Raw genomic sequence first — 14,944 nt, forward strand, 5'->3', positions numbered from 1 at the left:
TTCAGGCCGTGGGGTTGTGGCCGCTTCCCTGGGCGAGCGCGGGCTTCGTGCTGCGTGTCTGAGACGTGCCCGGACGTGCCCCAGGCCGGGCTCCCACCCAGACGCGGCGCTGGGCCCTGAGGAGGAGCATCATCTTGTCCTCCGCGCGGGCCTCGGCGGCGTGAGGGGTGAAGACCGGCATTTCACCGGACGCCACGCCAGACGGAGAGGCCAGTACCTCCCGCCTCCGCCCTACCCCCGTCTGTCTCCCGGGAGCCGGCAGCCTTGTCACCCCTACCTGGTCGCTCACAAAGTCGGACTCCTGCAGAAAGCCGAGCGTTATCTGTGCATCGTTCACGTCCTTGGAAACTTGACTGAGAAGTTCTAAGCGAGCTGGAGTTGAGGGAGCCGGCTCGTGAATATTCCGTGAGATAGTGCCCCGCCTACCGCGCACTCGGGACGCGTCGGCCAGAGTCCCACTGCTTGCGGCTCTCGCCCGCCTAAAGCCAGTTGCTTCTCGAATTTCAGCCGAGGACTGCAGTCTCTGGCCTCTCCCTGAATGTTGCAGAAGAGGTTTTCAAAACCATGGCAACCTGGGACGTCCCTTCATTCCCACCTGTCCCACAACGCCAGCCCCTCTGGGTCCCCTCCTACCCCTCCCCCTGCCTGGTGGTCTCGCCTGCTGTGCCTCATGTCTGCTGCCCCCCACTGGGAGGAGCTGACTCTGCCTGGGCCTCCCGCACCTGAACTGGGCCAGCCCGAAGGGTGTCGGGCTGCACTGGGAGCCAGTCCCCGTATCCCCTCACCTCTGGAAGCCCACGTGTCTCTGGCTCGCCAGCCATCTGGCCTGACTCCCGCGCGGATCCCCCATCGGCCCCCCTGCCATCCAGCCTGTCTCCCCGCGTGCCGGGACCCCCCTCAGACCTTGCCCGCACGTCACAGACCGCCAGCCAGGCTTGTCCAACGACAGCCTCACTCAGAAGCCTTCAGTCAACAAGCACTTGCTGTCAGCTCCCTACTCGGGGCCCTCCTCCCGCAGACACCCCCACCTTCGTCGTCAGCCCGTCTCACCTCGCCCACCACCGTCCCCCCTCCCCAGGCTGGATGCTGGCCCTTGAGCGAGGCCCGGACAACCTTCCCTGGCCGTTTCTGCGTGGCCCCTCCGACCCAGCAGTGCCTGGCCCTCCCTGCCACCGACATTCTGCATCCCGTGGGGCGGGGGGTTCCCTGACCCACCAGGAGGGAAATCGCCACCTTCATCACTCAGTTTCAACAAAGCTGCTGTCTCCTGCTCACGTGTGCCACTGGCGGCCGGGCCTGCCCTCCGTCCCCCTCCCGCCCTGAGCCCCACCCCATCCAAGCGCCCGGAGGTGGGAGTGGGAAGGTCGGGAGAGACGCCTGCCTGGTGCGTGTGCAGACGTCAGGGGCCCCCCACAACACACAGAGATCCCCCGGGTCTCTGTCCCTGTCCCTGGGCCTCACCCACAACAGCCACTTCAGTCAGTCACGCTGCTGAGCTGAGCGCCAGCCCCCGGGGGTCAGGGCCACGGCCCTCCCTCGGGAAACAGAGGAGCCGAGGGACGGGGCGGAGACACGGGCACTGCCCGCACCACCGGAGGAGGGGGCCCCTGGAGCAGAGCTGCCTTCCCCCCGGGCGCACAGCCACTTGTCCCCTGCGGCACCGTCACCGGCCCCGGAAGTGGCATCTTCCCCTCCCCCCTGGTCTCCCCACGGCCTCAAGGAGTCCCGACGGGAGGCCTTTGCCAGCCCCCAGCGGCCCAGGAGACCCCACAGCCTCGAGCTCTGAGCAGGAGGAGCAGAGGGACCTCGAGAAAGGAGGAAGAGAGGAGCGGGTTGCTGCCAGAGGGACCTCACACGATCCCAGCCAAGGCTCTACAGCCCATTAGTCTGATTTCTTACCGCCGGGAAACGGCGGCGAGAAAGCGAACGGCGTTGTTTTTCCGATGCCACCGCATCAGTTATGATTTTATGGCCGAGATCCTTGATTAAAGGCCATCATTAAGTGTGTCGTCTAGGGACCCTGAGGAACATCGCTGACAGGGTTATGCAGATGCGGTGGCCGCCTGGTCCGCGTGGTGCCGCGGCCTCTTCGGGGGGGGGGGGCCTGGACGGCTCAGGCCTCCCGCAGGGCAGGCCGAGGAGGGAGCGAGCCAGGGGCTCCTCAAGGGGCTCCGTCACCTGCGGGGGGGGGGGGGGGGGGCAGCGACCGGGGGAGGGGCGCGGCGAGTGCAGAGGCCCCGGGTCTTGGGCGCCGGTTGCTGGACAGCCCAGGTGAGCTCTTAGGGCGTCAGAGTGAGCGACCCTGAGACCCGGCTTCACCCTGGGCTGCTCTCCAGGGACTTCTGGGATCCAGAGCTGGCCAGGAGCTCCGAGCAAATTTTCCTACCTCTTACGCCATTCAGAAAGTTGTGGCCGTTGCCCTGAAAAATAAATCTAAAGCCATTAGTTATGATCCTTTATTACTTTGAGTCTAGACATGAAAATAGGTTTCAGAGCTTGTGAGGAGGGAGTTGGGTGAGGGCCAGACACAGCGCCCTTTCTGAGCAGTTAACAGCCCGGAAGCCTCCCGGGCCCCAGAGGGCCTGCTGGGGCGTCCTGGGCGTCCGGGCTCCCGCGGGGGCTCCACCTCTGCGGGGCCCTCACAGCCTTCCGTGTGGCTGGCGGCAGGTTTGACGACGGGGCGGTCCGTGTGTCAGATCACGTGGCGGCCAAACCCAGGGAGGAGGTGAGCGAACGTAGCACCTCTCTGTCCCAGGGTCAAGGTTTTCACTGGCTAACAGTGACCCATTCACTGTGGCCAAACACCCTGGCGAAAATTAGAACTTTTTTATTCTCTACCGAATCACAAACGGGGTTATGTCAGAGTCAAAATCTTCTGCAAGTAACAGCTTCTGAATTCCACGTTGCCTCTGTGCGTGGCTCGCCCCGCCTTTGGTGGCGCTGGCGTGGCGCAGCCGTGACCCTGGCGTGGGCACCTATGGAGCCACGCCTCCCACCGCCTTCCCCGCCTTTGTGGAAACGGTGCACACACAGCACCGGGCGTGGCTCCTGCTGGTGGGTACTCTGCCACCACAGGAAGTAGGTTTTAGGAAATGTCCCCAGAGACCCTGGCCGTCAACCTGGACGGCGGTCCCATGGCTGTGGACCCTGAGGGCCGAAGGTGTTTGCTCTGCTTCCGTCTCTGAATTAAACGCGCAGGGAAACCGCACGCATCTCCGTGTGCACCACTCGCCCTGACACAAGCTCCCCTCCAAGCGAAAGTGTGTTCAGCTGACATCTCACCGACCCAAGTCCAGATCTGTACGGAACCCCAGTCCCCACGGGGGCCCCTGCCGGACTCCCCAGGGCCACAAAGCCTGTGTGAGCTGCCGCACACAGCAGGCCCCAGAACTCGCACGTCCTTCCAAGCGAGCACACGAGGGACGCCACCTCCCCTCCTGGGCGACACAGCAGCACCTTCTGCACCCTGAGCTGCAGGGAGGCGGGGCTTCCTCCGTCCCTGTGGCCACGGGGTCACTGTCCCCACGACTGCGGGTGGGAAGAAGAGCCGCCTCTGCCTCCAGATGCCAGGCCGTAGGTTGTGCCGCGTGACCCTCCGCATCATCCATCAGCCTTTGATCTGAATGGTTGGGTGCAGGGGCGCCTGGGGGGCTAAGCCTCTGACTCTTGATTTCAGCTCGGGTCACGATCTCGCGCTCAGCGGGTTCGAGCCCGGCGTCGGGCTCTGTGCTGACAGCTCAGGGCCTGGAGCCTGCTTCGGATTCTGTATCTCCCTCTCTCTCTCTGCCCCTCCCCTGCTCATGCACTCGCTCGCTCTCTCACTCGCTCTCTCTCAAAAACAGATAAACATTAAAAGAAAAACTTGAATGCCTGGGTGCAGCCCATTCCGTGATGGAAGAACAACCGTCCTCTGGCAGCATTCGTGAGATTTGAAGTCCTCACCGGTACAGGAGGGGCTGCACCCGGAGCTGGCCGGGCAGATGACCTGGGGTCTCGGCGTATCCTCGGGGGCAGGGCCGGTGCCGTGCCCAGCCCCCAGGTCTGCCCCAGCACCAAGCGAGGGTGCGGCATCCACGCCCTCGTCCCCGCTCCCGGCCTTGCCTCACCCGCCTCCTCTCGGAAGGCTGCCTTTCCCCTTCCCTGCCTGGTGCCGACCGGGTTCCATGGTCTCTCCCCCCAGGGGTCTGCACCCAGCCCACCCGCCCTGCCCCCTCGGTCTCCAAGCCGCCCCACTGTCCTCTCTGGTTTGCGACGCAGGTCTCTGTCTCGCCACTTCCGCAAATGCTCCCTGTGTTCCCATCACCTCGGTGCCGGTCCATCGTTTGCTCCGCCAGCGAGGCTTTTGCCAGGAGAGCCGTCCCGCCTCCCCTCCAAAGCCCACTGCGTGCCTCTTCCATGAAGGCTTCCAGGCTCACCTCCCAGCCCCACCCCTGACAGAAGGAATCGTCTGCCCGTTACTGGAGCTGCCACGGCAGCACAGTGTGGCGGACGCGGCATTGGCCCGAACGGCCGACGGGCGTGCGTTTGAACCCTTCATCCTCTGGGCGTTCAGCCTCACTGCCCCTCTGTAATGCCCAGGGATGGCGCCTGTGGCTGAGACTGTGAGGGTCAAGTAGGACTGGGCGGACTCCTGGGTCAGGCCCTCCGTGACTTCCTTTTCCTTCGTGTCTGTGACGCACCCCGTCTGTGTCAACATCCTATCTCCTCCACCATGGCGTCCAGACATGCAGACGGGACCTGAAGTGTGGAACACACCCAGGAAATGTGGTGGCTGCCTGGGGAGGACCTGGAGGGCTCAGGTCACGTCACACACACCCTTTGTGATTTCCTGGGAACTCAGGACGGTGCCACGTGTGGTGTGTAGACAAGAGAGTCAGTGTGTCACAGCCCAGAGCACTCCCTGAACGCGGCACTCCCATCCAACACGCGCAGCTCACGTAGACCGTGATGGCTCCCTAGAAACCCAGGTGTGAGATTGAACGGTCCTCGGGAGCTAGATAGTGCTGTCCAGTCAGCCAGGGCTTTGAGGAAGGCCAGCCTTTCCTAACTCACCTTTCCTGCTAGGAATATCCAGCCTCAGAAGATGAAATCGTGCCATCAAGCCTAGTTACCAGCTGGGACCCCTGAGTGTCTGGGCCCCTAACCAGATGACAAAAATGAGGCTCCGTAGCCCCAGCTCTGGAAAGCACCCGTTCCTGGCAGCAGCTAGGTCTCCAGGAGCCGGCCAAGCACACCAGCCACAGCTATCCGTTGCTAAAACATCCCCTTTCTCTCTCCTAGGAGTCTCCTTCAACAGTGTTTACACTCAGATTTGGAGAGTGTTACTGCATCTGGCTGCGGATCCCTATCCAGACGTTTCCGACTTGGCCATGAAGGTGCTCAACAGCATTGCCTACAAGGTACGTGTGACGGCGTTCCCAGCAAAGCTCCCGAGTGCCTGGTCCCCCGTTACGGATATTCATGCCGGGAACCCCAGGCGGTTAGAGAGACTTTGGACAAGCGCCTCACGGCGTACCCGACCTCTGTTTGTGTGCAGCTTCAGTCGGGGCACTGCCCTGCTTCCACTCAGCTGTGTCAGGGCGCCTGGAAGTTAGGTACGGGCTCCCGTTCGTTACCCTCGTGATCCTGTCCACGTCTGTGTGGTCTGTAGTGATGTCCCCTTTCATTCCCGGTACCCGTGGTCACACTCACGACCGCTCGGGCTGAAGGAAACCTCACGGGACCTGCTTCTGGTTTTGTCCCTATTTGTCTGTTGCTTTTTATTTTCCATTTTATTGACGGCTCTTTTCATCCTCGTTACCCTCTTCCTTCTGCTTACCCTGAGTCTAACTTGCTCTTCAGATTCCAGTTTCTTAAGACAGAAGCTGAGGTCATTACCTTTGCCTGAAAGCTTGTGACGCACAGAGGTGTCTCGAGGCCTTGTTTTGTCTCTGAGGTGTAGGCCGGTCTCCCGGCCATGGCCAGCACAGCCAGGGCCAGCACGGTCATCAGGTGCTCCGGTCACTCCCCGCCCCCTTGGTTATTTTGGTCATGATGAAACCGGTATTCTATATAAGTTTATTTTGTAGTGGCTTTTACGTATTTAACCTTATCGAAAATCAACCTGAACTGTTTAAAAATACGTCAATGCCTAATCTTGAAATTTCACAACTATAAACTCATCACAGTAGACCTGAGCTCAGATGGTCAGAGACGTTCCTCTGAGGAACGTCTCACGCGTGCGTAAAGCACGGAATCCGTGTCTCCGTGTCCTTTCGGGTTACGTGTAAGGTGCGTGGCTGCGAGCTGGAAGTGCCTCTTCAGCCCACTTGAGGTAATTAAACATCGCGTGTGCGATCGCTCCTACCCGGCAAAGCCACACCAGCAGGTTACAACAACCGAGACAGCCTCTCGAGGCTTTAGAACAGCGCTCCCTGACAGAGCCTTAGAAGTGGCTTGTGGCTTTCTGCCTGTCGTGCTGATCTCGACAGACACACACACATCCCAGTGTGCACACGGTGGGCACACCCAGGGGGCAGAGATTGGAGTGGGTTCCTCTAGAGTCCATACTTCCTGAAGCCTTGTATGGGTGCAACACAGCCTGTGTGAGTGAGAGTGTGTCTGTGTGTGTCTTGTATGTGTGTGTCTGTGTGTAAACGTATACAGGTGTATGTCTGTGTGTGTGTGTGTGTTTTGAAGAGTAAACATTTGCCACTGAAGGCTTTGGAAGCATAAACATTAAGGAAATATTTTCTTGCCCTCAATTTAATTTTAAAAATGGCTTACTTTCTACTCTAGCAACTAACGAGGGTATTACATTTCAGTTCACAGAGAAATGGGCCTATTTTTGATATTTAACTGTGACACCAAATTTTTATTCATCAGAGTCAAAACAGCCTTATTACTCCGGAATACCCCGTAGAATTCCGTATTCAAATATAGAAATTGCTGGCAGCTCGGGAACTCACATAGCTCGAGAACTGTGGCCTAATTTCAAGTATTTATATCCCCTGTCCACACAGGCTTGGGGTTTGCGTTTTGCTTCTAGTTTTTATTATGGAAAATTTCAAACCACGGAGAGAGATACAAAGAACAGCATGACGACCTCAGGAACCACGATGGCCCCGACAGCCTCCCTGGCGGCCACTCCTGCCATCTGTGCTTTGGGGACAACACTTAGAAGGAAATTTCACGCGACAGGTGTTCAGATGTCAGGGTCGCGCGCACTGATTATCACTACTTTTAATATTTATGAGAAAACCTGTACTCACGTAAACTCACCTAGAGATAGTCCCCCAGCGTCCCGACACCCAAGGAGCCCAAGTGTCGGCCGCCACCACGTCTGCGGGGGGCCGCGTGCAGCCAGGTGCGATGGAGATCACAAGCCAGCGTGTGAGGTTCAAGGCCAAACACTTTCCTTATAAACCAAAGGCCTAAGTGACCAAGAAACAAAGTGAAGGTTGAGATCCCCAAAAACCAAATTCAAAAAAGTTCCACGGAAACTGATTAAATCCTGGCTCCGTGCTGATAACGTCGGTTTCTTTTAAAGCCCTATCCCCATTCAGGGACCCTCTCCTCCCAGTTAGCACCTCACTTAGAGCCCAGGGAGCTGCCGCACTCGCCCCAAACCCGCGTTCACCCAGCGAGGGTGCAGTGAGCCCACAGCGCAGCACCTTTGCGTCCACCTCTCTGTGGACTCTGTGGATGCCCACGGAAGCATTTTCATTTCTTCTCACTCGGGTCAAAAGGGCCTCCTTCTCCCAGAGGCAGGGTCCTCCCGGGAGGACTCTCTGCTGCCCGCCCCCCACCCACCACCACCACACAGAGGAGCCTGTGTGCCAGTGCTGTGTGCCCCCCTCCGGGGCCTCCCCTGCCTCACTGCCTGCCGCCGCCTCCAGCAGGAGGGCCTCCCAGAATTGTCGGAAATCGGGGCAGTCCTAGCGAACTGTTAACGACCGAGAGGCATCTCCGTGTATAGTTCGCAACTTGTCACGCGCCTGTCCGTTCTCACCTCCCCGCAGACCCAGAGGTGACGGCGTCATCACCCAGAGTTGCGTAGCCTACAGAAGTAGACGCCGCCCCCTCCTGAGAGTCACAGGCCCTGCCGGGCCAGATGCAGAAACGGCCCCAGGAGAACTGGTCCCCTTGGAGATCAGACTCCGTGGCTCTGGGGTGGCCACTGGGCCTGTGCTCTGAGCCCTCATGAACACCCTGCCAGCAGGTAGAGGGTGGCTCTCCGGGCCCGTGGGCCCTGGTCAAACACCACCAGCCTTCAGCCCACTACCCGTCCCCTAGCTGGTATGCAGAGTTGGGCTCCCTGTGGGCCTTGCCGTGGCGAGTAAACACAGTTTACTGAGAAGCAAAGTGGAAATATTTACGTCTCCTTCCTTCCTCCCTGTCCTCACTACTCTCTGTTGCCACTGCTCCAAAATGCACAGACCCTGGAAAGGGGGCAGGTGAGACCCCCCCCCAGCCTCGGCCATGCCGGCTTCGCTTCCTGGGGGGCCAAGGACCGCGGCTTCCCCGACGGCCATCGGCAGCCACGGGGCAGTGCCTCGCTGTCCCCGTCGCTGTGGCAAATGAGCAGTACCCAGGACTCAGCGCTCCAGAAGGGCAAGTCATGTTGTCTGTCTAGGACGTGCAGTTTACAGAAAACTTTTCTCTTAGATCAACAGAGTCCTGCGCCTTGATAGGTGTCTTCTCAGTGGCCCAGCAGCCAGCAGGCTCTGCATCATACTTAGCCCCAGGACAGTCACCTCGGGACAGTCCTGGGGATCCAGATTCTCGACATGCGGTTAACAGTGCAATCCTGCAGTCATGCACTCGCCCGGGAAAGAGCAGCAGACGCCTGGGCTGGAGTCCCAGACCCTGACTGTGATCCCGTCGGGAAACCCACCGTCCGCGTCCCCCATGCTGCTCTAGGGTACTTTTCTCCGCACTGGATCCGACTTCCCGCGCCCTCGCAAAGTGACGTGTTCCAGGCAAAGAACCAGAGAGTAAAGAGAACTTCCCAGGAGCTGGAAAGGGGGGGGCGGGGGAGGGGGACGGGTCGCTGCTGTCCAGGCTCCTGCTCCAGATGCCCCTGTTAGCTTCACAGGGCAGGGAGCAAATGTGTCCCCGCGAACCACGTCTGTGTTTGCATCGGGCCAAGAGAATACACCTAAGGGGAGAATTCGGCTTATAACGAAGTAAAGTAGGCCGGGCTCCCAGAGTTTTACCCGCAGCCGTGACCATCCCCTTTCCCTGCTGCCCTTGCTCGTCTGGGCCCCGCCACCTGTCCAGGGAGTGGCTTCAGGGCCGCGTCCTCGAGCAGAGAGCAACATAGAATCCTGTCGGCGAGGACGGGCACAGGCGCGGGGTGGGCAGGGGCTCACAGTCCTCAGTTCAGAGCCTCGAAAACGCTGCTGCCTCTCTGCTGACCTTCTCTGGCCGTGTGCTGTCTGTGAAACGGCTGCCGGGACCAGCGAGGGAAGGAGTCCCTCTGGCCCCGGGCTTGCCACCCTGCCCCACCCCCTGCCCCGTGTCCCCACCCCAAGTCTGCGGACAGGCGGGGTCCACTCGCCCGCCTCTGCTCACACTCACCCCTGCAGGCTCGCACCAAGTGCGAGACCAAGGCCGAGGCAACGCTTGTCGAACAGATGGGAGCCGTTGGGCTCGAGAAAGCTTCCTCGAAGCCTGAAGCCTTGTGATCGCCAGCGTGACAGCTGCCGGCGTGCCCACTCCTCAGGATTTCTAAAACGGACTTGGAAACAGAGCCGTGTGGCGGCCGCGGGCGTGAAGGGTGTGGGCGAGGGGCTGCAGATACCTCACCCCGGCCGCCCGGGCCCAGCAGAGGCAACAGAGCCCGGTCGGCGGAGCCTCCCTGAGGGGCGGTGGGCAGCGAGCACGGGAGAGGCAGGGTGGGAGGGTCTCGGGGGACATGTGGGAAAGGGGTGGGTTCTGCCGAAGTCTGAGTTTCAGCCACAAACGTGTTGTCTTTCCTGTCGCCTCCCCCATCTCTGGACGGTTTGAGGAGACTTGTGGAAGTTTGTAGCCTCTCAGCTCCGATCCTGTACTCCCCCCAGACCACGCCGGGGGGCGCTTGGGGGGCGCTTGGCTCTCGGGTTTTGATGGAGGCACAGGGAGCTGGCCAGGTCATTTAAATAGGAAGCAAAAGCAAGTTCACAAACAATATACTTTACATAATTAAAGAAATGTTTTTCTTAATGTTTTGTAAAGCTTGATTACAGTTCAGTTTTCTTGCTATTCTTGTTTCAAAGTGGTAAATTATCAGGGAAGCATCGATATTCTGTAAATGAACAGTGTTTTGGTGGTTTAGTTTTCTGCAATTCTCTGCCTGTTGGCTGCACGTAGGAAGTACAGCATCCTGACTGCTGAGGGAGGGGTCAGAACACCTGAGGGTCCCCTGAGCCCGGCTGCCCCGGAACGTCCCCCACGGAGGTCGAGGTTCTGTTTCCCTGGGTGGCGGCCAACTTCGAGACCCAGTCTGGCACCAGCCGCACTCAGGGGAGCCCAGACGGCCTTTAACTGTCTCCTGTCCCGAGTGCCACCGGGGCAGCAGTGTCTGCCCTGGAGCCCTCTACTGGGGGTGTCCAGAGCTGGCAGGGCCTGCCCAGCCGCCCCGTGCCCCCAGAGCAGAGCATCCAAGGAAGCACTTGGCGGACGGTGGGCTTGCGTCCGATGGGCGGGGACAGCCCCGTCTGCCTCCTGCCTCCCCGTCACATGCACCCCCGGCAGCCATCCGGTTTCCCCATTGACACAAAGCCCCACTTCAAAATATCGAAACTATTTCCCTCCTCAACAGTCGTCTCAAGCGGGCAGGAATTGTCTGTGGTGAAGCGTCAGATGTGCGCACGTCTGTGGAAGGACGTTGACAGCAGCCTGTCTTGTTTCCATCCACAAAGTGCCACAGAGCAGAGGCCAGGGCGGGCTGTGGGGGGCTGGAGCCTAGCGTTAATGCTGGCATAGTCTCGTGGCTGCTCTTCAGGCAGGACCGACCCTGGGGCCCCGCTGGACCCCAGCAGATGACTTCTCGGAAAGCAAACGAACGTGGTTTTTTGTTTGTTTTTTGTTTTTAACGTTTATTTATTTTTCAACATTTATTTATTTTTGGGACAGAGAGAGACAGAGCATGAACGGGGGAGGGGCAGAGAGAGAGGGAGACACAGAATCGGAAACAGGCTCCAGGCTCCGAGCCATCAGCCCAGAGCCTGACGCGGGGCTCGAACTCCCGGACCGCGAGATCGTGACCTGGCTGAAGTCGGACGCTTAACCGACTGCGCCACCCAGGCGCCCCTAACGTTTATTTATTTTTGAGACAAAGACAGAGCATGAACGGGGGAGGGTCAGAGAGAGGGAGACACAGAATCCGAAGCAGGCTCTAAGCGCTGAACTGTCAGCACGGAGCCCGACGCGGGGCTCGAACCCACGAACCGCGAGATCATGACCTGAGCCCAAGTCGGACGCTCAACCGACTGAGCCACCCAGGCGCCCCAACAAACGAACATGGTTTTATCTGCAGGGGGACACTGGGGAGGGGCTCCACCGGGGCCGTCCCACACGCGTGCTTGATTTCCTGGGCCAGGAGGCCCTTTGCGCCATCTTGGAGCCATCGAAAGCAGCCACCGCCCTGGGCTGCTGTCTCACGGCCGCAGAGGTCGCCAGCAGCTGGCCGTCCACACCACTTGCCCCTTTGCTCTTTCAGGCCACAGTGAACGCCCGGCCCCAGCGTATCCTCACCACGTCCTCACTCACCCAGTCGGCGCCCGCCAGCCCCACCAACAAGGGCATCCACATCCACCAGGCGGGGGTAAGTGGCCCGTGTCTGTCATGCGGGTCCCTTCTGCACCGCCTTCCTCTGCACGAGGTGCCACAGCAGGAACCGCCCGGGAGCCTGACTTGTGCAGCCTCTCCGAGTTTGAGCAGCCGGGGTCTGGCTCCTGCTGGCCAGCTGCGGGCAGGGAGAGCCCCTCTTACGTCAGCGCCCGCAGGCGGGAGGCGGCCAGCAGACATGCCCGCCGGGGCCGCCCTCGCTTTCCGGGGGCACCGCTCCCAGAGCCTGCGGGCGGGGCCCCAAGGGCCGTCGCTGCAGCCGTGGCGGCTGGTTCTGGAGGCACGTGCGTGTGCCGGGCGGGTGGCGATGTGTGGGCTCCCGACCCGGGTCGGTTGGCAGTGCCCGGGCGGGCGGGCGAGGACGAGGGGCTTTGTCTTTGGGTAAAATGCAACGTTCCTTCCTCCCCCAACGGCAGGGGCTCCCCCCCGACGTCCAGCGCCAGCAGCTCCAGCCTGACCAACGACGTGGCCAAGCAGCCAGTCGGCCGAGACCTGCCCGCGGGCCGCCCCGGCGCCCCTGGCCCCGCGGGGGTGCAGTACACGCCCCACTCCCAGCAGTTCCCCCGCACGCGGAAGATGTTCGACAAGGGCCCAGACCAGGTACGTTCGATGTGCGCCCTCGGTGTGAGCAGAGACCCTGGAGCCCGGGACGCGGGCCCCACCCTGCCCTCCGCCCCCCGCTGTGCTGCACGGTTTGTACTGGCACCACCTTGCAGTGTCACGGGGCCCTCGCTCCTGTGGCCCCTTGCCATGGCTCACTGTCCTGGCGCCTCCCATGTGGCCACATAAGCGCCCGGAGCTAACTTGCTTTCTCCCTTCTTGGGTGAGTAGCGTTTTCCTCCGCTGGCTGTGGCAGCTGCCACGTACAAGCACCTATTCTCAGTGGATTATTTTCATTTTCCACGAATGTTTCATTTGCCACATAAGGAGCCACGGTCTCTGCCTTTAAGCTGAAAAAGAAATTTCAGGCGCAGGAAGGATTGGCGTCTTCATCAGCCTGGGTGATGTGAACACATAACCTGGGGCCTTGGCTGTCTTGCCCAGACTGTTTGCCGCTCTATCGGTCAAGGACGCAGTCTGGAGGGGCCATTCAGGATGCACTAAGGGGGCGGGCTGCCATGGATGCCACGTCAGCCACGTGACCCAGCTCTGTAAGCAGTGGTCTTAAGTTCACAGCTGCCTGCTGGGTGACGTGTGTTGTGTTTCCCCTCAAACACCCAGGGCGAGGTTCATCCTCCTGGCTGGACCCTGACGTGGGCCGGCCAGACAGCAGCATCTGGGCGCAGGGGACACTCACTGTCTTCGGGGCCGCAAGCCAGGGCCCCGATCCAGCAGAGTGGCACAGGTTCCTACAGCAGGCAGGAGAGGAGACCCTATCACTGTGCCCCAGCTGTGGGACTTTCCACCCGGCGAGCCTCGAGAGGGACTCCTCTCTGGGGGATGCCTTCAGTCCTGCTCCCCCGTGCCCAGCCTTGTGCGGTGACGCGAGCCCTGCTCTGACCATGTTGGCCGCCATAGGCCTTGCCATGGGAAACGAACATGTGTGGTCCAGGGGGACAGCATCAAGTAGTTTATGTCTCAATACCCACATGTCCCAACTGGTCTCGCTCCCCACCCAGAGCCGCTTGGCACAGTCGGGTGCCAGGTCTCCGGCATCCCCTGCCGCAGAGGCCCTGGGGGATTGCTGACCTCACAGCGCTGGCCTGTGCGAGAGTGACAGACTCTGCGGCCCGAGCCACCATGGCCAGCCTCGGGGGGGACACAGTCCCCTGAGTGCAGATTCAGTCGCCCCCCTAATACGGGTTCCCTGGGCCCTGGCCCCACATTCAGGGTCCCTACCACCAGGACGCAGGGTGAGGCCAGCAGAAGAACGTTCTCAGCAGCCAGACCGCTGCCTTCTGTCTCCTTTTGAATCCTCTCGAGCCTGCAAAGAGACATGTCGGGTATGTGACTAACTGTTCCTTCTCTTTCCTGCCCCCTTTGTCCCCAAACGCCCTGAAGACCACAGACGATGCAGATGACGCTGCCGGACACAGAAGCTTCGTCTCAGCCACGACGCAGACGGGCTTCTGCGACTGGAGTGCCCGGTACTTTGCCCAGCCCGTCATGAAGGTAGTGTGCACATCCCCCGGGTGCAAAGTGGGCCTCCCGTCGGTGTCCTCGAGCAGAGCCCTGCCCTCGGCTTCCTCCTGCCCCTTCTTCCTTCCCCGAGAACCCCGGCCCCTGGCCTGGGCCGTCTGAGCCCTCTGCTCCGAGCCGACGGCGGACCCCAACTGGTCACCCACCGGGGCTCCTGCCGGCCCAGCCACTGACCCTTTGGGGCTCCTGTCCCATCACGTTTGCGGCTGCTCAAGGGCGACCCCATACTGCCGTCACAGTAGCTGGTGTGAACGGTTGAAGCAGTGAAAGGAACAGACGTCACTCGCCTTCCCGTCTTGTCAAAAGAAGCCAGACCCGCCTCCCCTCCGAGCTACCAGGCCGTCTGCACTGCTTTGTCCCACTCAGTGGCCTTCTGAGGCCGTCCTCCGGAGGACTGTCCGAGGCCTGGGCTCTGGGTGGCCGCACCGAGAAGCAGGCTCTTTTGGAGACCTGCCCACTGGGCTAATTCTAGTGCGTTCTGGCTGGTTGCGGGAGATGCGTCCGGTCACTGCAGATTCGAGCCACACATCCAGGGGACAGCATGGGACAGGCGACACTTTCTCCCGGGCCTCTTTCCCCGGGAATGCCACAGGGCCTTGTGCGTAGACTTTCCCGTGAAGCACATTCTCAGGAAACCTTCTTCCCTCATACAGACCATTGAAAATCGCAGCTTATTCTTAATTGTACGTCAGGCTCCACATCGAGGTAATTTCCATGAGTGGTTGGACCCCGTATTACAACTTTTCCTGCTTTCCCTTTTCCCCATGATGATACTGACTTTTGTCAGCAAAAGCACAAAGGAGTCATTGTCCGTACCTGAGGCAGATGACAAAGTTGTCGTTTATTGAGCCCCTTTGCTGAAAAGAGAGAGATCTGTCTTCGTTTTTCAACTGAACCCGACTCCCAGAAAGCAGTTTGGCAGTAAGCGTCAGAGGCCTTGAGCAGCCATTCCCTTCGACCTGGTAATTAATTCGTTTACTACGATATCAACTCA

At 60.3% G+C, this 14,944-nt stretch overlaps 1 protein-coding gene across 5 annotated transcripts in view; it reads left to right on the forward strand.

Annotated features, from left to right (window-relative positions):
* RPTOR (regulatory associated protein of MTOR complex 1) overlaps positions 1–14,944 on the forward strand; it is a 333,238-nt gene that overhangs the window by 285,515 nt on the left and 32,779 nt on the right. For all 5 annotated transcript variants that reach the window (XM_045044638.1, XM_045044640.1, XM_045044639.1 and 2 more), the window contains 4 exons: positions 5,281–5,399; positions 11,684–11,788; positions 12,229–12,411; positions 13,813–13,923. In XM_045044638.1, coding sequence (XP_044900573.1) covers positions 5,281–5,399; positions 11,684–11,788; positions 12,229–12,411; positions 13,813–13,923 — 518 coding nt within the window. The remainder of the gene's footprint in view (positions 1–5,280; positions 5,400–11,683; positions 11,789–12,228; positions 12,412–13,812; positions 13,924–14,944) is intronic.

Source organism: Felis catus, chromosome E1, assembly GCF_018350175.1.
Source record: "Felis catus isolate Fca126 chromosome E1, F.catus_Fca126_mat1.0, whole genome shotgun sequence".
In the NCBI taxonomy this organism is placed as follows: domain Eukaryota; kingdom Metazoa; phylum Chordata; class Mammalia; order Carnivora; family Felidae; genus Felis; species Felis catus.